This window comes from Pituophis catenifer, unplaced genomic scaffold (assembly GCF_029215685.1).
Source record: "Pituophis catenifer annectens isolate HBS135680 unplaced genomic scaffold, rPitCat1.0.hap2 SCAF_2, whole genome shotgun sequence".
In the NCBI taxonomy this organism is placed as follows: Eukaryota; Metazoa; Chordata; class Lepidosauria; order Squamata; family Colubridae; genus Pituophis; species Pituophis catenifer.
In genome coordinates this window covers 293,285,012-293,307,225 of record NW_027256882.1, presented here as the reverse complement: position 1 = coordinate 293,307,225, position 22,214 = coordinate 293,285,012, and the positions used below count along the sequence as shown (strand labels likewise).

General features: G+C 45.4%; 1 protein-coding gene across 1 annotated transcript in view; it reads left to right on the top strand.

The window, feature by feature from the left end:
• Positions 1–1,347: 1,347 nt before the first annotated feature.
• LOC139313376 (protein hinderin-like) overlaps positions 1,348–22,214 on the top strand; it is a 124,112-nt gene continuing 103,245 nt past the window's right edge. Inside the window, exons 1-2 of the mRNA XM_070938970.1 lie at positions 1,348–1,411; positions 7,626–7,745. Of these exons, the coding sequence (XP_070795071.1) occupies positions 1,370–1,411; positions 7,626–7,745 (162 nt within the window). The 5' untranslated portion in view covers positions 1,348–1,369. The remainder of the gene's footprint in view (positions 1,412–7,625; positions 7,746–22,214) is intronic.

Below are 22,214 nucleotides of genomic sequence, written 5' to 3'. Positions count from 1 at the left end.
TTTTTCATTTTTAAGATCTTGGCAACTAGTATTTGGTGAGTGTTTACCGTCAGCCAAGGTGCAAAGCCAAAAACGCAGGCGAATTTTAAAGGCTGGAAACCTTTATTATTTCATGTTTGCTAAGCTTAAGGTTAGAGGGAGATAGGACTGGTCTAGCTGAAAGCATTACTCATCTGAAAATCATAAGGGTTTCATTGGGAAGCAAAGAAACAGCCTTGTTATAAACCCGATTCATTATAAAATGGTAAGAAAGGGAGAGATGGATAATATATATAATATGGATAAATGCACACGTACAGTATATGTGGTACCTTGCTCAATAGTAGTAACTGTGAGAGGGATCTTGGAGTCCTAGTGGACAACCATTTAGATATGAGCCAGCCGTGTGCAGCAGCTGCCAAAAAAGCCAACACAGTTCTGGGCTGCATTAAACAGAGGGATAGAATCAAGATCACGTGAAGTGTTAATACCACTTTATAAGGCCTTGGTAAGGCCACACTTGGAATCCTGCACCCAGTTTTGGTCGCCACGATGTAAAAAAGATGTGGAGACTCTAGAAAGAGTGCAGAGAAGAGCAACAAAGAGGATTAGGGGGCTGGAGGCTAAAACATATGAAGAACGGGTGCAGGAACTGGGTATGAATGGTTTAATGAAAAGAGGGAGTAGGGGAGACATGATAGCAGCCTTCCAATATCTCAATTTCTGCCACAAAGAAGAGGGAGTCAAGCTATTCTCCAAAGCCCCTGAGGGCAGGACAAGAAGCAATGGGTGGAAACTAACCAAGGAGAGAAGCAACTTAGAACTAAGGAGAAATTTCCTGACAGTGAGAACAATTAACCAGTGGAACCACTTGCCTCCAGAAGTTGTGAATGCTCCAACACTGGAAGTTTTTAAGAAGATGTTGGATAACCATTTGTCTGAAGTGGTGTAGGGTTTCCTGCCTAAGCAGAGGGTTGGACTAGAAGACCTCCAAAGTCCCTTCCAACTCTATTATTCTATTCTATATTGGCAAGGTAGAGTTAAACAAAACTCTGATTTTACACGGTCTCCTGGTTTTATTTGGGTGCTGCAGGCTTTATATCCCTGGAATTTTTTTTTTTTTTTTCTTATTCAATTTGGCAGCTTAGGAAATAGCAAGTTTCCTTGCTTTGAAAAGAAACGAAATCTTCAAAAATAGGTCCAGCCTGTTTTACGGCAGACACATGACTGATGAACTGTCAAAAGTTGAACGGGCAGCAAGTGATTGGTCAAAAATTCAGACGGCTTATTTTTTTTTAGATATTTTATATTTTGTCCTGCCATTTGGGTTTAAACGAATTGGACTGTAATTCGTACTCAAAGGCCAGTGTTTAACTCTTGAAGGATACAAATGAAGAGGCATTTTCAAGAGGAAAAGTCACTCTGGCTCCAGGTGAATGTGTTCATTTATTATAAATTTAATTACTGATTGTTATATACGTGATCACTGACGAAGGCTTCAAAGTCCAGAGTTGCTTAGATGAGATAGATAGATGGCCATACAAATCAAATAAGCAATAGTAATACTTCTCTTTCTTGTGTGCTTGCCTCCTTTCCTTTCCTTTCCCTTCCCTCCTTCCTATTTTCCTTTCCTTTCCTTTCCTTTCCTTTCCTTTCCTTTCCTTTCCTTTCCTTTCCTTTCCTTTCCTTTCCTTTCCTTTCCTTTCCTTTCCTTTCCTTTCCTTTCCTTTCCTTTCATCCATTTACATCTTTCCTTTCCTTTCCTTTCCTTTCCTTTCCTTTCCTTTCCTTTCCTTTCCTTTCCTTTCCTTTCCTTTCCTTTCCTTTCCTTTTTCCTTCCTTTCCTCTCTCTCTCTCTCTCTCTCTCTCTCTCTCTCTCTCTCTCTCTCTCTCTCTTCCTTCCCTTCCCTCCTCCTCCTTTCCTTCCTTTCCTTCCCTTTCCTTCTTCCTCCTATCTTCCTTTCCTTTCCTTATTCATCCATTTACTTCATTTCCTTTCCTTTCCCTCCTCCTCCCTCCCTTCCTTCTTTCCCACCTTTAATACTTTTATAAATAAATCAACGGGGAGGGGGAGACAAACATACCTAGTCCTCCTCCTGTTTTCCCCCACAACACCAACTGTGTTGTGAAGTGGGCTTAGGCTGAGAATCACAGGACCAAAGTCACCCTGTCAATTATAGTATTGACAGTTTGCTCAGGAATATGCTCACCTTCTTTAAACCTTGCTTGACTCTTTCTCGATTCAAGTTCCTTGGAAACGTTATTCTTTCAACGGAAGGAAATTCCATATTTTGTCAGCCTGCTTCTAATGGAAGGGTTTATATATTAAACAAAGTTGTGAGTTGGTTGGGCTTGGAAAGACTGATTGGCCCAAAGTCACCCAGCTGGCTTTCATGCCTAAGGCGGGACCAGAACTCACTGTCTCCTGGTGATTGGTCCAAAGTCTCCCAGCTGGCTTTCATGCCTAAGGCGGGACTAGAACTCTCCGTCTCCTGGTGATTGGCCCAAAGTCACCTGCTAGCTTTCATGCCTAAGGCGGGACTAGAACTCTCCGTCTCCTGGTGATTGGCCCAAAGTCACCCAGCTGGCTTTCATGCCTAAGGCGGGACTAGAACTCTCCGTCTCCTGGTGATTGGCCCAAAGTCACCTGCTAGCTTTCATGCCTAAGGCGGGACTAGAACTCTCCGTCTCCTGGTGATTGGTCCAAAATCATCCATCTGGCTTTTATAGCTAAAGCAGAATTGACAGTCTCCTGGGAATTGGCTCAAAGTCACCCAATTAGCTTCATGCCTAAGGCAGGATTAGAACTCCCCATCTTCTACTTTTGCGGCCACCTCCCTTAACTACTACACCCAACTGGCTATCTTCCATACCGCCTTTAGCTTAGAGGGTCACGATGGGCTTTCACCCCCCCCCCACCTTTTCCACCTCTGGTTTGTCTTAGAGCAAAAAATATGCAACCCACCTACCCTCCAAGACCCTCTCTGGCTGTGGGCCAGATGTGCTCCAAGTTTCCTCCCAGTTTTGCTCTCCCTTCCCCTTTCTGTCAATCAGAATAGAGCTGGAAGGGACCTTGGAGGTCTTCTAGTCCAACCCCCTGCTCAAGCAGGAGAACTTATCAAGGTGGCTCTCCAGTCTCTTCTTAAAAACTTCCAATGATGAAGCACCCACAACTTCTGGTGGCAAGCTGTTCCACTGGTTAATTGTCCTCGCTGTCAGGAAGCTTCTCCATAATTCCAGGTTGATGAGTTTCCATCCATTGTTTCTTGTCCTACTTTCAGTTGCTTTGGAGAATAGGTTGACCCCTCTCCTCTTTGTGGCAGCCCCTCAAATATTGAAACACTGCTATCATGTCACCCCCTAGTCCTTCTTTTCTCTAGACTAGCCAAACCTAAATCTTGCAACCGTTCTTCACATGTTTTTGTCTCCAGGAATTTAATCATCTTAGTTGCTCTTCTTTGTACTTTTTTCCAAAGTCTCAAAATCTTTTTTGTAATGTGGGGACCGCAACTGGATGCAGTATTCCAGGTGTGGCCTTACTAAAGATTTATAAAGTGGTACTAATGCTTGATGTATAATACTTGATAAAGTGGTACTAATACCGATTTTGATTCCGTGCCTCTGTTTATACAACCATGGTATTAGCTTGGCCTTCCTGCCTAATTAGGGGTCCCAGGCAGAGAACAAAATGCAGAGGTGGGGGTGCCACCTCTGCGCCTCCCCAGGTTCAATGAGCGAGACAAGTTAGGTACAGCATAGTGGTACCTGGCTCAATAGTAGTAAGACAGATAGCAATAGCAATAGCACTTAGACTTATATACCGCTTCATAGTTCTTTTACAGCCGTCTCTAGGCGGTTTACAGAGTCAGTCTCCTGCCCCCAACTATTTGGGTCCTCATTTTACCCACCTTGGAAGGATGGAAGGCTGAGTCAGCCTTGAGCCTTGTGAGATTTGAACTGCCAAATTGCACGCAGCTGGCAGTCAGCAGAAGTAGCCTGTAGTACTGCACTCTAACCACTGTGCCACTGTTCCCCAGATCTTGGAGTCCTGGTGGACAATCATTTAAATATGAGCCAACCATGTGCAGCAGCTGCCAAAAAAGCCAACACAGATCAAGGCTGCATAAACAGAGGGATAGAATCAAGATTCCATGAAGTGTTAATACCACTTTATCATGCCTTGGTAAGACCACACTTGGAATCCTGCATCCAGTTTTGGTCGCCACGATGTAAAAAAAGATGTAGAGACTCTGGAAAGAGTGCAGAGAAGAGCAACAAAGAGGATTAGGGGACTGGAGGATAAAACATATGAAGAACGGTTGCAGGAATTGGGTATTCTAGTTTGAAAAGAAGGACTAGGGGTGATATGATAGCATCTTCCAATATTTGAGTGGCTGCCCCAAAGAAGAGGGAGGCAAGCTATTCTCCAAAGCACTTGAAGGCAGGACAAGAAGCAACGGATGGAAACTAATCAAGGAGAGAAGCAACTTAGAACTAGGGAGAAATTTCCTGAGAGGTAGAACAATTAATCAGTAGAACAGCTGATGTGGGTGCTCCATCACTGGAAGTTTTTAAGAAGATGTTGGATAACCATTTGTCCGAAGTGGTGTAAGCAGGGGGTTGGACTAGAAGACCTCCAATGTTCCTCCCAACTCTATTATTCTAATTCTAATGCTACAGAAAGAATTGCCTGGTGAGAAGTGTGGAGCCTGCTCATCTCCTTCGGGGAAATGTGCTAATATCCTTGCAAAGGCCACCGTGGGCTCTTTCTCTAAATCACTGTCCAAAATCTGTCTTCTCCGGAAGGCCAGCCAGGCTGAGCCTGCGTTTGCGGAGCCGCAGGGAGCTCGCCAACAGCCTCCCATGTGGGAAGGGGCGTCAAGGAAATGGATGACCGGCCCGGCCCCCGATACATAAATCACCTTTATTTGCATGTGGGTCTGTCTACTCACCCCCACCCTTGTTTGTTTCCGTCTTGTTGCATCTTCCCTTCTTTGGCTGAATTAACATCCTGCTTTCTGCTGAAGGCGTTTATCCCCTTGTTGGAAATTCTAGTAAACAAAGGGACATTTTGCCTTGGGTGCTGGAGATGTTTGAGTTGCTGGGCGATAAGAGGTAGCTCTCGATTTGCAACCAGCTGTTTAGTGACCGTTTTGAAAGATAGATGTGGCCCTTGAATTAACAACAGTTGGTTTAGTGAGTGTGCAAAGTTACAATGGCACCGAAATGAGCGACTTAGGATCATTTTGCACACTTTACAACTATGGCGGTATCTCCGTGGGAGGAGAGAGAGGGAAGAAAAGAAGGAAGGAAGAGAGAGAAGGGAAGGGAGGAGAGAGGGAGAAAAGGAAGGAAGAGGAGAGAGAAGGGAAGGGAGGAGAGAGAGGAAGGAAGGAAAGAAAAGGGAAGGCAGGAAGAGGAGAGAGGGAGAAAAGGAAGGAAGGAGAGAAGGGAAGGGAAGGGAGGAGAGAGAAGGGAAGGAAAGAGGGGAAGGGAAGGGAAGGGTAGGGAGGAAGAAGAGAGAAGGGAAGGGAGGAGAAAGAGGGAGAAAAGGAAGGAAGGAGAGAGAGGGAAGGGAGAGGAGAGAGAGAAAAGGAAGGGAGAAAAGGGAAGGAATCCATCCACCCACCCATCCATACCTACCTACCTACCTACCCACCCATCCATCCATCCATCCATCCATCCATCCATTTTTGGTGCTGCATTTGAGATTAAAAAGCGAACATTGTAGCTGACTTTTTCCCATACACAGGAAAAATACGGGTTGCTTTATTGGAAGCTCTAATAATTTTGACCCTAAGTTAATTTCCCTTCTTCACCCCGCGAGTTAGCAGAGTTTGCTTTGAGCAATTAGGATGATTAAATAAGAATATATGACAAGCTTTTTTCCCCTCTTTTTTTGTGTGTGTGTGGCTAATTTGTCCAGTCTCTGTGACCAACCTTTATCCCCCTGCGCTGAGACCCAGGGAAGGTTAGAAACAGCAATGGGGGAGGCGAAATGCTGAGAGGAGGGGGAGAGCCCACCTACAGCTCAAAAACATCCCACAGAAAAATTACATCATTTTATATTAGTAGAAGAGCAACAAAGAGGATTAGGGGCTGGAGGCTAAAACATGAACAGTTGCAGGAATTGGCTATGTCTAGCCTAGTGAAAAGAAGGACTAGTGGGTGAGATAATAGCAGTCTTCCAAAAAGAGGGAGTCAAGCTATTCTCCAAAGCACCTGAGGGCAGGAGAAGAAGCAATATTCTATTCTGTTCTGTTCTGTTCTGTTCTGTTCTGTTCTGTTCTGTTCTGTTCTGTTCTATTCATACCAAAGGCAGGACTAGAACTCACAGACTAGGTTTGTGGAGTAGTAGTAGTAGTAGGAGGAGGATTGTGGTCCTTGGTGCTCTCCGAGCTGGGTTGTTTTCTTGCAGACATTTCACGACCCAACTAGGTAACATCTTCAGTGCGAGAAGGAAGTGGGGTTTGCTCTCTGTTTATATACGAATGACTTGCCTGGTCAGCAAATTTATAAACAAGTATTTTACCCTTCCTCATCTGCAGGGTTTTCCAGTTGGAAAACCATTTTGACCAATAGAAGAGAATGTTTGTAGCTCAGGGTTGAACTGTGGGGTCCCTCGTGCTCTCTGAGCTTGGTGGTTTTCTTGCAGATGTTTGTTGTGGCCCGCCAGTGGCCTGCGCGGATCGTGGCTGATCCCGACGATGAGGCAGGTGTGGGGTCGCGCCAGCAGCCAGCGCAGCTGGCACTCGCATCGGACAGCGAGGAGGCTGAAGAGGATGTGGTGCCAGAGGCAGAGACTCAGCCAGGGCCTTCAGAACCTCCAGAGGCTCCTTCAAGTGGAGAGAGCGAAGTGGAGGAGCCTCTCTTCAATGCTCGGGCACGCAGGGCTGCCAAAAGGCAGGAGTGGCTACTCAGGAGGAGGAGGTCTCCTCGAGAGTAAGGCTTGAGGATAATTGGCCACTCTCTTAGCCTATTTAAGTCACACGCAGCTAGTGCGTTCTTGCTGGAAACAACTCGTATTATTATCAGAGTATTTTGGTTTATCATATCTTGTTTTCTGGGCTGGTTGCCAACCTTTGCCGGTCTTGTTTATTCTTGTTACTTAATAAATTTGATAAGAACCATTGGTGTGTATCAATATCCTCAGAAATCCGGAGCTGGGGCAGAACAATGTTTTATGACCCAACTAGGTAACATCATCAGTGCTAGAAGGAAGTGGAGTTTGTGGAGAGGAGGAGGGGGGAGATAGGAAGAGGAGGAGGAGGAGATTGTTTAGTCCTTGGTGCTCTCTGGAATTTGGTTGTTTTCTTGCAGACGTTTCATGACCCAACTAGGTAACATCCTCAGTGTTAGAAGGGAGTGGGGTTTGCTGTCTATATCTGGACCTGAACCCGCGAATGCTGGTCTTGTGTTGGTCAAACTTTTGCTTCTTCTGAGTCAGGAGTTTTCTCCCTCCCCTGCGGTCTACCTTTCATGTTGCATTTCCCCGTCTCTTCTTCAGATGTCAAAAAAAAAAAAAAAAAAATCAGATTTGCGCTGAATTAGCAGCAGGGGGTCTCCTGCATTGCCTTCCCTGCCTTTTCTCCACTGGAAATGTTCTTTTTTTTTTTTTTCCTTAACTCGTTATCTCACCCCTGCAGCACCAATACCGCGAGTGCCAGGAGCTGCTCAGCCTCTATCAGAAATATCTTTCCGAGCAGCAGGAAAAACTCACCCACTCCCTTTCCGAGCTGGAGGCCGCTAAGCAGAAGGAGCATCAGGTGAGCCTCTCTTCCGCCAACTCTCCGGTCGCTTCTGTCCATTCGTTTCTCAAATGCCTGCCTTTGTATCCCGCACTTTTTATTTTCACAAATGACTCGCGGTGGCAAACATATTCCGACAACGTCCTTGTGTTTTCCCTGTGACGACAACCCTGTGAGGTGGGTTGGGCTGAGAGAGACAGACTGGCTTAAAGTCACCCAGCTGGCTTTCATGCCTAAAGTGGGACTAGAACTCATAGTCACCTGGTAATTGGAAGTCATCTAGCTGGGTTTCACTCTGAAAGTGGGACTAGAATCACAGTCACTTGGTGATTGAAAGTCACCCAGTTGGCTTTCATGGCTCAGGTAGAACTAGAACTCACCATCTCTTGGTGATTGGTCCAAAGTCACCCAGTTGGCTTCCATGGCTCAGGCAGAACTAGAACTCACCGTCTCCTGGTGATTGGATCAAAATCAACCAGCTGGCTTCCATGGCTCAGGCAGAACTAGAACTCACCGTCTCCTGGTGATTGGACCAAAATCAACCAGCTGGCTTTCATGGCTCAGGTAGAACTAGAACTCACCGTCTCCTGGTGATTGGACCAAAATCAACCAGCTGGCTTTCATGGCTCAGGTAGAACTAGAATTCACCGTCTCCTGGTGATTGGACCAGAATCAACCAGCTGGCTTTCATGGCTCAGGTAGAACTAGAACTCACCGTCTCCTGGTGATTGGATCAAAATCAACCAGCTGGCTTTCATGGCTCAGGTAGAACTAGAACTCACTGTCTCCTGGTGATTGGTCCAAAGTCACACAGGCAGCTTTCATACCAAAGGCAGGACTAGAACTCACAGGTTTGTGCAGTGCAAGAGGAGGATCGGCGTGGAGTCCTTCATGTTCTCCGAGCTTGGTTGTTTTCTTGCAGACGTTTCATGACCCAACTAGGTAACATCATCAGTGCTGGAAGGGAGTAGGATTTGCTGTCTGCGCCTATACAAGTGACTTGTCAGTGTTGATGGGAATATTCTTGGTGGCTCCTTAGTTAGGCTATTGTTTAGTATTAATTTTGCTTGTGTGACTCACTATAAGCCTTGGTGGTGCAGTGGACTAAAGTGCAGTTAAAGTAGCACCAGCTGCCTGCAATTACTGCAAGTTCAAACCTCACCAGGCTCAAGGTTGACTCAGCCTTCCATCCTTCCGAGGTAGGTAAAATGAGGACCCGGATTGTGGGGGCAATAAGCTGACTTTGTATAAAAAAGAACACCGCTTGGGGGTGGGGGGCGAAAGCCCTACTAAGCAGGTATATACAAAAGTATAAAGGTTGTTGCTTAACGCATTGTAAGCCGTCCTGAGTCTCCGGAGAAGGGCGGCATATAAATCGAACCAATAAATAAAATATATTTTCTTGATTGGGGTGTTGTTTTACTTCTTGAGGAAACCTTACTCCCTTCCAACACTGATCATGAAACATCTGAAAGAAAAAAGCCAAGCTCGGAGAACACAATCCCCCCGGTGACTTCAAAAAGGTTATTACATGATGGATGAAGCAGAGTCCTCATGACAGAAAGGCAAGGGAGTGGAATAACACGGAGGAACATGGATGGGCTTTCTTGCAAGAATCATGAAGGGGAAATCCCAGGTGGAAAAATCCATTCAAGGGCCCCAAAGTTGCTTTTGCAAAAGGCAACTGCACCTTGTTTTTTTTCCTTGAAGACGTTTTGCTTCTCATCCAAGAAGCTTGTTCAGTTCTGACTGACTGAACGGTGGAAGATGGAAGGATTTGCATTCCTTGCAGTCATCCGGTCGTTAGTATTCTTTCTGAGAGTCCGTCAGCCCCAGCCTTGCAACGGTCCTTGGGGCCGCCATTTGTGTGGGGATCGCCATTCCGCTGCTGCATACTTTCGCCGATGATCCTTCCTCTGTGCCTGCTCAACTGCGTCGTCAGCCCCGAGACATGCCTCTCACTTCGACTTCCCAGCCGATGACGTCAGGGCAGTGGTGAAATCTAAAATTTGTTACTACCAGTTCTATGGGCGTGGCTTGGTGGGGGGGAGGTAATGTGACTGGGTGGGCGTGGCCATTTTTAAAAACTTTTAAAACCATTTTTTCTACAACCTCTTCCGCGAAGAGGTTGTAAAAAAATGCTTTTAAAAGCCTCTGACGATCCCAGCTGAGTTGCCTGATCGTCAGAGGCTTTTTTTCTTTTAAAAGCCTCTGATGATCAGGCAACTCAGCTGGGATCGTCAGAGGCTTTTAAAAGAAAAAAAGCCTCTGCCGATCAGGCAATTCAGCTGGGATCGTCAGAGGCTTTTAAAAGAAAAAAAGCCTCTGCCAATCAGGCAACTCAGCTGGGATCGTCAGAGGCTTTTAAAAGAAAAAAAAGTCTCTGCCGATCAGGCAACTCATCTTGGATCGTCAGAGGCTTTTAAAAGCATTTGACAATCTCGGCTGAGCCGTGCGATCATCAGAGGCTTTTTTTTACTTTTAAAAGCCTTTTTTCGGTCGAAGAGGTTGTAGAAAAAATGCTTTTAAAAATTTTAAAAAAAAGCCTCTGATGATTGTGCGGCTCAGCTGGGCATGGGGTGGGGGTGGGCAGGGATTTTTGCTACCGGTTCTCCAAACCACCCACCTCCATCGCTACCAGATCGGACGATCCGGTCCGAACTGGGAGCGTTTCACCCCTGCGTCAGGGTCATGCACTGAAGCAGTTTCTCACCATCTCTCACTTTAAGGAAAGACGGGGCAGCTGCGGAACAACTGAAGTGACTTACGATGGATTGGGGAGGGAGAGGGAGGATACGGGTTAATTGGATAATTGAGTGATTGCACTGGGGTGGAGCTGTATGCTGCTTAAAAGGTGATGGGGAGCACGGAACATCAGCTCCAACAAAGATTCCTTTCTGTAACACTTTAAGGGGGTCAGTTGGTACCTTAAAGCAAACCTGGGCAAGAACCCCATATAGATATTTTAATAAGATATTTTAATAGAGCCTTGGTAGTACAGTGGTCTAAGGCACCCTGTCATTAAGCTGGTTATTAAGACCAGCTGCCTGCAATTACTGCAGGTTCGAATCTCGCCAAGGCTCAAGGTTGACTCAGCCTTCCATCCTTTCTAAGGTAGGTAAATTGAGGACCCAGTTGTGGGGGCAATAAGCTGCCTTTGTATAAAATATACAAAAGTATGAAGGCTATTGCTTAGCGCATTGTAAGCCGCCCTGAGTCTCCGGAGAAGGGCGGCATATAAATCAAATTAAAAAAAAAAAAGATTTCTCTGAACCTCCCAAGGCTTAGGAGACCAACAATTGCACAGGTACAGTATATGTGGTACCTTGCTCAATAGTGGTGACTGTGAAAGGGATCTTGGAGTCCTAGAACGGTTGCAGGAACTGGGTGTGTCTAGTTTGATGAAAAGAAGGACTAGGGGAGACCTGATAGCAGTCTTCCAATATCTCAGGGGCTGCCACAAAGAAGAGGCAGTCAAGCCATTCTCCAAAGCCCCTGAGGGCAGGACAAGAAGCAACGGGTGGAAACTAATGAAGGAGAGAAGCAACTTAGAACTAAGGAGGAATTTCCTGACAGTTAGAACAATTAACCAGTGGAACGACTTGCCTCCAGAAGTTGTGAATGATCCAACCCTGGAAGTTTTTAAGAAAATATTTGTCTGGAGTGGTGTAGGGTGTCCTGCCTAAGCAGGGGGTTGGACTAGAAGACCTTCAAGGTCCCTTCCGACTCTGTTATTCTATTCTTTTTTAAATTCCTGTTTCATCTCTGCTTGATGGTTCTCTGAGACACCACGGATGAGCTGAGACGAAAACGGCCTTAGAATCACAGTCTATTGCCTCCATTTCAACTTTTCTCTTGACATGAGTTCCCGAGCTTTGGGGGGGGGGGAGGAATGGTGCCAAAATGATTTAAGACAGAGCTCTCATGGAGTCAATAATCAGTAACTGGAACGTGAGTCTTTTTTTTTCTCTCTCTCTCTTTTTCTTTTTTCTTTTTTTGTATGTGCGTCCGAGATAAAGTTAATTCCATTTGAAAAGATACTTAAGGTGACACGAATTGAATTATTCAAACCGGCTTTCTCAGCATTAACTCTAGGTTAATATCTCATGATGCCTCCGGTTTCATTACTGGAGTTTTTAAGGACATAACTTTTTATAATAAATTCAATACCGAGAGAAGCCGGACTGAAATTGGTTTACTTTCTAGCCAGCCATAAAAGAAAAAGCAGTATTAATTGTAAAAGCGAATATTAAAACGCTCACCGAACTTGACTCAAGACAGATGTGGAAATAACCCTTCTGATTGCGGTGGGCCGAGCCACTCATTTTCTGCTCTTATAATGTTAAAAATGTGAAAATATAGTTTAAGGGGCTTCCATCAAGAACAGTTGGAGACTTGTTTCTTAGCTGCTGTGCTGTGATCTTCCTTGTTTTCAGAAGGCTACAGATGTTTAGAAAAATCACCTCCATTCCAGGTAATCTCTGTGGATCTAATTATAAAGTTAGGTTATTATCTCCAGTGGGTGGAAAAATTCACTTGGTTTGGACCAGGGGTGAAATCCAGCAGGTTCTGACAGGTTCTGGACAACCGGTAGTGGAAATTTTGAGCAGTTCGGAGAACCAGCAAATACCACCTCTAGCTGGCCCCAGAGTAGGGTGGGATTGGAGATTTTGCAATATCCTCCCCCCAGGAGTGGGGAGGAAATAGGGATTTTCCAGTATCCTTCCCTCAGGAGTGGGGTGAGAACGGAGATTTTGCAATATTCTTCCCCCAGGAGTGAGGGAGGGAATGGAGATTTTGCAGTATCCTTCCCCTGGAGTGGGGAGGAAATGGGGATTTTGCAGTATCCTTCCCCTGGAGTGGGGAGGTAATGGGGATTTTGAAGTATCCTTCCCCTGGAGTGGGGTGGGAATGGAGATTTTGCAATATCCTCCCCCCAGGAGTGGGGAGGGAATAGGGATTTTGCAGTATCCTTCCCCCAGGAGTGGGGTGGGAATGGGGATTTTGCAGTATGGAATGGGGACTTTGCAGTATCCTTCCCCCAGGAGTGGGGAGGGAATGGGGATTTTGCAGTATCCTTCCCCCAGGAGTGGGGTGGGGGAATGGGGATTTTGCAGTATCCTTCCCCCAGGAGTGGGGTGGGAATGGGGATTTTGCAGTATGGAATGGGGACTTTGCAGTATCCTTCCCCCAGGAGTGGGATGGGAATGGAGATTTTGCAATATCCTCCCCCCAGGAGTGGGGTGGGGATGGAGATTTAGGGGTATCCTTCCCCTGCCACGCCCACCAAGCCACACCATACCCACCAAGTCATGTCCACAGAACCAGTAGTAAAAAAAAAAAAATTGGATTTCACCACTGGTTTGGATGGACATGATTTCATCTCCCTGAATTGCCTCCATGCCAAGGGTAAAGTCTTTAGGAACCCGGAGTGGCTTGCCGGTTTGATGTCGTGGCCCCTGCGGAGGATGAGGGCGCGTAGGGATTCTTGGACATAGAGTTTCATCCCCTTCCACTCTAGGTCCTCTCTTTTTGTCAAGCTGTGTCGGTTGTCTCGGAACCAGGGGTCTGCTAGCAGTTCGGTTTTGAGTTTCGTGATTAGATTGCTTACGGGTTGGTCTTGCCGGTTGCGGCGTTGTCGTCTGGTGGTTAAATGGGCGTCTGGGTAGGGGGGGACGATGGCGTTTACTACCTCCTCCCGTTCCCATTTGTACTGGAGCATGCGTGAAAAGGACTCAGCTAGAAGGTTCCTCCCCACCTCCGGGGATGTGCTTTAGCACGAAGTCAAACCGGTTGAAGTATTGAGTCCAGCGGACTTGTTTGGGTGGTAGCTTTCGTGGGGTTTGAAGGGCCTCCACAGATTTTTGTGGTCAGTCCAGACTTCATTCATTTGACATTCATTCATCGGACATGACGGCTCATGATTTTATTAGGGCAGTGTTTCTCAACCTTGGAAGCTTGAAGATGGGTGGACTTCAACTCCCAGAATCCCCCAGCCAGTTGAAGTCCACCCATCTTCAAGCTTTCGAAGGTTGAGAAACACTGAATTAGGGCATCCGTCAGAACCCTGACACCAGAATGATCTTCTGTAGATGGTCTTCCTGCCTTCGATCAGAACTATCTGGGTGATGTGGTCCACCAGCAGCCTGCAGAGCTGGCAGCGGAGTCGGACACTGAGGAGGCTGAGGAAGAACATGGGCCAGTCCTGGAGTCTGGGGAAGGCCCGGACAAGGGCTCTGCGTCGGAGGCAGAGATGGGGCCAGGGCCATTTGGGAGTGTTGTGCAGACTCCAGAGCCTCCAAAGGCTGACAGCAGGGAGGCAGAGGAACAGGAGGAGCCTGTTCCTAGTGCACGCATGAGAAGAGCTGCCAGAAGGCAGGAGCAGCTAAAGCAAAGAGGACGACTCGGGAGTAAGGCCTGGAGATGATTGGCCCCTCCCATGAGGCTTAAAAGACCAGCAACGGCTCTTGGGCTCTTTGTCGGAAAACAACGTTGATAAATTTGTTTCTTGTCTTGCTGTATTTATTTCTTGTCGGCGTCTTCTGCTCCTGAACTTTTGCCAAGAAAAGCCTTTGGCAGGTTGCCTAATTAGACCAAGGTTGGTGATAAGGCTGAAGAATTTGTGTTATGAAGAATTTGTTTTGAATTAGTTTGGACTACGCTGAGAATGAGTTAATTCTCAGCTGTTCTAATAAAGTCTGTTTGTTTCGAATTGATTGCGTCTGATAATACCTACTTGGGCCCTGGGTCACAACTCTGGGTGACTTGTGGACTTTGACTCCCAGAATTCCTCAGCCAGCCATGGCAACCCCACTCCCTTCTAGAGCTGAGTCACGCTGGCTGGGGAATTCTGGGAGTTGAAGTCCACAGGTTTTAAAAGTTGCCAAGTTTGGAGAGTCACCTGTTCTTGAGGGAGAAGGAGATTCTCCGATTACTCCAAGGTGGAAGCAGAGGCACAATTCTGATTAGGTTGGGTTTCTTTGGAGAATGGGTGAACCCAACAGGTGCTTTGGTCTTCCGGTTTTTTATTATTATTATTATTATTTATTTATTTTTATATGCCGCCCTTCTCCGGAGACTCAGGGCGGCTTACAAGGCGTTAAGCAATAGCCTTCATACTTTTGTATATTTTATACAAAGTCAGCTTATTGCCCCCACAAACCGGGTCCTCATTTTACCCACCTTAGAAAGGATGGAAGGCTGAGTCGACCTTGAGCCTGGGGAGAATTGAACTCGCAGTAATTGCAGGCAGCTGGATGTTAAATGCTGCCTTAATAGGAGGCATTAGCCTCCTACGCCACTCAGGCTCCTAAATTGGCCTAAGGTCACTGCTGTTGCAGCCCCGGTTCATAGTTTTATGTTGACTGCTAACATGTCATTAAAAGAAGAAAGCGCTACTGTATTTTTCAGACTATAAGACACACTGGAGTATAAGACACACCTAGATTTCGAAGAGGAAAACGAGAAAAAATAGTTTTTGGCCTCCGCGCATCTGGTTTTTGCCTTCCCCGGCCCCCAGAAGCACTCTGCAGGCCTCCCAAATCCTCTGCGGATCCTGTTTTTGTGAAAAACGGGCCCGTTATTGGCCTCCCAAACCCCCAGGAGCTTCTGTAGGCCTCCAAAACCTTCTGCGTGTCCTGTTTTTACGAAAAATGGGCCCTTTTTTGGCGAAAACAGGATCTGCAGAGGGGAAGTGTTTCGGGAGGTCAAAAACAGGTCCGTATTTGGTCTATAAGACGCACGAACATTTCCACCCAACTTTTTTGGGGGGAGAAGTGCGTTTATAGTCTGAAAAATACAGTAACTGGACAGTTTTCCTGTCCGAACTTGGGGACCCAAAATGCAACAATCTTGCAGGTAAGGCAAAGGCGAAAGGTGGTGAGTTCTAGTCCTGCCCTAGGCATAAAAACAAACTGGGTGACTTTGGGCCACTCATCAGAAGATGGTGAGTTCTAGTCCTGTCTGAGGCATGAAAATTATCTGGGTGACCTCGGGGCAATCACCAGGAGATGGTGAATTCTATTCCTGCCTTACGAGGAAGATTAGACATGTTCACCGCCTTGAGTGGTTTATACAAACAATAAAGCAGGATAGAAATCAATAGATAAGGGAATTCTTATGAAGGCTCCAAGGATGTTCTTTGGAAGCTCATTGTCGAACAGGTCAATTTATCTCACCCTGCCACGTCTACGGAGATTCTCCGTCATCCAAGTCATGGTTCTCCCAAAAGTGCTTTTTCAAGAGGCAAGTGGACTTTCTCGGTTTTCCTTTGAAGGCCTTCCTTTCGCTCTGAGCTGAAGAAGCTTCTTGGATGTGAAGCAAAACGTTTTCAAGGAAAATCCAGAAAGTCCAGTTGCCTCTTGAAAAAGCAAGCACCTTTAGGACTTACCCCATCACCCAAAACGATAATGAGGAATATAACATGCAGATTTCAGGCTGTAGAAGTTTCCTAAGTGGCAAAAGTGATAATGTTAAGGATATTGGTGTTGTGTTACCAACCAGCAGAGTAAATGCAGAAGGAAACGTTGCTGAGAGCAATGAATAAGAAATATGCAAACTGGTTTATCAAAAGCTTACTTTATAGTAGAAAAAACAGTCTCATAGTCTTTAAACAAATTCCAAGTCTTTGCCAGTTAAATCAGTCCAGTGGTTACAGATATCTTCTTACCAAACAGACAGTAGTTGGTTAGAATAACAAACTCACTCTGGTTCACAAACCATGATGGTAGCAGATCCATCAAACGATGATAGCAGATAGCAACTCCTCACAATGGTAGCTTATCATAGCAACTCCACACACAAAGGTAGCATATCACATCAGCTTCATACACAATGGCAGCATAGCATAGCAGCAACTGAACACGTTACAATACCTTGCTTAAATACTCTCGCAACCAGTGATTACCTAATTACAGCATGACTCAGCATTATAATGATTCAGCAATAAAGCCTTAAAGTCACACAATACATTTACAGATTAAAGTTACAGTACACATATATTGCCTGGACAACTTGTTAGGCTCAAACCATATCCTAACAGATACAACGGGAACTTAAGAGGCAAGAGTTTTAACACAGCCAAAACCCTGATCAAGGGAGTAGGCATGCATGTAGGAGTATGTACCTGTGAATGTGTACCTCCATCTAAAATTGAGGTGTAAGAAGAACCCCTTACTAGATATCTCTTGGGTGAAAAACCTGTGGTCCTAACGGTCTCAGCCCAAGTCCCATTCCGTGTCTCTGTTGCTGGCACGAGACAGCACAGGACGATGGGTGATGAATGCCCTGGGCAGGCAGCTTCCTTTTGAAGGTAGCTTTTCAAAGTGTAAGTGGCGCATTTATCATTTGCGATAGCAGCTTTATAAATTATACACCGTGAATTTCTGGCCCAGCCGTTTCTCTCCGAGCTTCGTCCCAGGATCCGACAGAATGAGGACGGGGATTATTTTATTGTGGGGGACACCATGGAAGAAGGGCGAACTGACATCTCCCGCCTCATTCTAGCTGAGCTGCAAGGAGTGTTTCCCTACAGATAGTCCTCGACATACAACCATTCGTTTAGTGACCGTTCGGATTTACAGTGTCACCAAATAGGAGCCATCCGTGTGCTGCAGTTGCCAAAAAAGCCAACACTGTTTGTTTATTTATTTATTATTCATATTTCTATGCCGCCCACTCTCCGAGGACTCTGGGCGGCTTACACCAAAGACAGTATACTAAATAGCATCTTGCCCCCAACAATCTGGGTCCTCATTTTACCCACCTCGGAAGGATGGAAGGCTGAGTCAACCTTGAGCCGGTGAGATTTGATCTGCTGATCTGCTGAACTAGCAGTCAACTGAAGTAGCTGCAGTACTGCACTCTAACCACTGCACCACCTCGGTTCACAGTCCTAGGCTGCATCAACAGAGGGATAGAATCAATCCACGTGTTTCCAACTCATACAGTCCTGGGATTTCTTTTGCCAATTGGGCTCGCTGTACTTGCTGATGTGGTCGCTCCATCTTGTTTGAGGTCTTTTTCGTGGAGGCTTTTGATCAAGTGGGATCCATTCTATGACTGCCTTGGTCTACCTACCCTCAGTTCTTCGTGCTAGGTGACCAGCCTGTTTCCATTTCAATTCTTTTACTCTCTTGATGGCATCGTATACTTTCATTGCTTGTTTCATTGCTCCCCTTGAAGAGCACTCGGAGGCTCCAACTGGTCCAGAATGCGGCCACGCAGGTGGTTATGGGCGCACCTCATTATGCCCATGTAACACCTCTCCTGCGCGAGCTGCACTGGCTCCCAGTGGTCTTCCGGGTGCAATTCAAGGTGTTGGTTACCACCTTTAAAGCACTCCATGGCTCAGGACCAGGATATCTACGGGACCGCCTTCTGCAGCCAATAGCCTCCCACCAACCAGTTCGCTCCCACAGAGAGGGACTCCTCAGGGTGCCGTCGGCCAAGTTGTGCCGGCTGGCGACACCCAGGAGGAGAGCCTTCTCTGTCGGAGCCCCTGCCCTTTGGAATGAATTGCCCCCGGATATTTGTAACATCTCTGATCTCCGGGTCTTTCGCTGCGCCCTCAAGACCCTACTGTTCCGACAGGCGGGGCTGTCTAATTGAATGATTTTAAATTGGGTTTTAACTTTGGGTTTTAAAATTCGGCCAAAACTATTTAATGATTTTAATTAATTTTAATTATGATATTGTATATTTATGTTTTAATTTTGGCTGTACACCGCCCCGAGTCCTTCGGGAGGAGGGCGGTATATAAATAAAATTATTATTATTATTATTATTATTATTATTATTATTATTATTATTATTATTATTATTATTATTATTTAATCTGTAGTGAGATTCACAGCCTTTGAGGCTGGTTAATAGCTCAGCAGCTCGAGTCCTAACCAAGGACCTAGGAACTGTTAAGGTATCGTCGGAGGATGTAAGCTGTTCCGAGTAAGGTGGTTTTTTGTAGAGTCAAAATGTTCAAGTCCGGCAAATTTAGAATTTCTAAATAGCGGGGTAGCCCTTTGGGTATTGCTCCAAGGGCTCCAATTACAATCGGGACAACACACGATTTCTTTTTCCACAGTCGCTCAACTTCAATTTGCAAGTCCCGGTACTTTGTGATTTTTTCTTGCTGCTTATCTTCAATCCATGCATCACCAGGTATTGCAATGTCAATGAACCATACTTTTTTCTTTTCAACTATTGTTATGTCAGGTGTGTTGTGGACCAAGTGGCTGTCAGTCTGAATCCTAAAGTCCCACAAGATCTTGAGTTTCTCATTCTCTAAAACTTTCTCAACCTGATGTTCCCAGTGGTTTTTGCTGTACTCAAATCCAAACTTCTGGCACAATTTCCAGTGAATGATCTTAGCAACACGGTCATGGCGTTGTAGGTAGTCAGTTTGTGAAATTTTGCTGCATCAGGTGGTCGACTGTCTCATCTTTCTCATTGCAGAGGCGGCATTTGCTGTTGGTGGTAACATGTTGAATTTTTGCCTTCATGCAGTTTATGGCTAGGTCTTGTTCTTGAGCTGCCAAAATAAAGCTTTCTGTTTCTTTTTTCAGTACTCCTGATCTTAACCAGTTCCAAGTTAGTTTCTGGTCAGCTTTGCCTTCAATACTTTTCAAGTATTATTATTATTATTATTATTATTATTATTATTATTATTATTATTATTATTATTCATATAAAGTGTAGATTTTATATCTATATCTATCATCTATATTGATTATCTATCTATCTATTCATTTATCCATCTATCTATATTGATCATCTATTCATCTATCTATCCATCTTATCATCTATCTATCATCTATCATCTATCTATCCATCCATCCATCCATCCATCCATCTATCTATCATCTATCTATCTATCTATCTATATCTATCTATCTATCTATCTATCTATCTATCTATCTATCTATCTATCTATCATTCTATCTATCTATCTATCTATCTATCTATCTTATCTATCTTATCTATCTAATCCATACTTTATAAATAGAAGAAACAACGCCAATAATACACAACGCACTCTCATTCTTCCTCTGGAACTCAGCTATCTTCCTGGCATCCTCAGCATCGTCAGCATTCCAGGAGGTCACATCTGGTGGATTCTGCACTACATTCCATAGCCCTTCTTTGCGCAAGAGGAGACTGCACTTGGTGGACCAGGATTTGTAGTTGGTGCCATCCAGCCGGGTAACCAGCGATAAGTTGGGAGCTTGGCCTTGTGCCATCCTCACCAGGATATTTAATACGTAACAGAACATCTGGAGCAATAATGTGTGTCGCAACTCTCTTATTGCTGTAACTGGTACACACACTCTGGCACTGGGCCCATAACCAGTGTTGAGGGTAAAACTGCCCTCTGCAAAGTGGTGCAACGGACCAGACAGCGAATAGATACGATGCTTAGCAAAACACACAGATACTCACAGACTCTGAACGTTTAAAGAAAAAAAGAATCCGCTGGCTAGATATATATCCCTTGCTGAGAATAAAATTTCAGGCAAACGTGTTCTCTCTTTATACAAGCGAATGCCGTCGGAGGCAAATAAGCTGGAAAAAAACTCCCGGAGCTGGCCTATAATGCATCCTTTAAAAAAAGAAAGAAAAGCTTTGCAGGGTAGCCTGTTCAAAAGCACAGCTGGCCACAATAAACCTGGTTTCCTTTTTTTCTTTGCGCGTAATTTACTGCCCTCCTGACCTGTATAAACATCAACCGCTTTGGCAGTCTAAATGCCTGCTCGGAGGCGCTGGTGCGGGTTTTAAATATTGCATGTGTGAAAGGTTTTCAAAGCAGGTCCTTTGGAAGTGGGAAACATTATATTTCCATCGGCTGCAGCGGCTTCGGCCCTGGGGAAGTTGTGATCTTGAGGATTGTGGGGAGACATCTGGTTTTTGTTTCGAAAGAGAAACCCAGCGGGCTGGAATTTCCTTTTTTTTTTCCAGGATTGACTCAATTAAAACTTTCTAAGCTGGATCTAGTTGGTTGATCCCAACAACTGCGCCATTGTTCAAATTGTCTTGTGTTGTGTGTGCCGTCAGCAGATTGTATAATTGCGGGGTCCTCGGTGCGCTCGGCTGGGTTTCCTGCAGACATCTCCCGACCCAGCTAGGTAACATCATCAGTGCTAGAAGGGAGCGGGGTTTTCCTCTTTGTTCGTATGTTAGTGGCTTGACCGGTCAGTGTTGCTGGGGAATGGTGTTGGTAGTTCCTTGATTAGGCTGTGGTTAATTTATTATGAGATTTATCTTTCTTGCAGTCCTCTGGTCATTAGTACTCCCTCTGAGAGTCATTGAGGCCACTTGGAGGTTCATCTGTGCCCATGGGGGTCATCTCTTCTTGGAACCTGCACACCACACGGGGGTGTGGCGCCTTCTTGGAACCTGCTGAAAGGACAGTGTTGTTCAGGTGAGCCTGAGGTCACAGGTAAACCTCCAAGTGGCCTCAACGACTCTCAGAAAGAGCGCTAACGAACAGAGGATTGCAAAGGAATAGAAATCCTTCCATTCTCTGCAACAAAACCAGTTGGTACCTTTCATCAGAACGGATGAAGCTTCTCGGATGAAAAGCAAAATGTCTTCAAGAAAAAACAAAATCCAGTTGCCTTTCAAAAAAAGTGCTAGCGGCCCCAGAGAGAAGCAATGTAGGGTCTCCGCAGCTGTTGCCGTCATGAGTTTTCTCAATTTGTTTCAAGTTTCCAATTTCCTTGGAGGTTTTTTTTTTTGCGCCCTCAAAGGCTCCTCGTCTTTCCAATGAATGCTGGTGAATTAGAAAAAAAAAATCTTAAATGCAGTTAACGGATACAGGTTTTGAATCGCCACCTGTCTCTAGTCTTTTTTTTTTTTCCCATGTGCCTTCCTTGGCATGCATCTCTTGAGAATCTGAGGATAAACAAGGCAATTAAACTTCCGTCCTTTTGTTTCGGCGTGATTTCTCTACCAACGTCTCTCTTCAAAGCCCGGATTTTGGATCTTTCTTGGAAGCGTTGCCCTTAATTTTATTCCCCCCCCAGAAGCTAGGTTCAATCTCAGTGGTGTCTCCTTTCTACCACTGCTTTTTTTTCCCAGGTATAGATCCGGATACGTAGATAAATAAATGTTTTGGGGATTGCAAGCAGGTCTCGAGGGATGAGCACCATTGAGGCCCAAATTCCTACCACTAAGCTAGACAGGTGTTCAGTGAATTTTGTCCCACTTTATGCCCTTTCTTGCCACAGTTGTTAAGTGAATCACTGCAGCTGTGAAGTATGTAACTTAGTTGTTAAATGAATCTGGCAGTCCTGTTGACTTTAACAGAATTTTATTAGCAGAATAACAGAGTTTGAAGGGACCTTGGTGGTCTTCCGTCCAACCCCCTGCTTAAGCCAATCCCCTCCCTCCTTCCCTCTCGCATCTTCCTTCCTTCCTTCCTTCCTTCCTTCCTTCCTTCCTTCCTTCCTTCCTTCCTTCCTTCCTTCCTTCCTTCCTCTCTCCTTCCTCCCA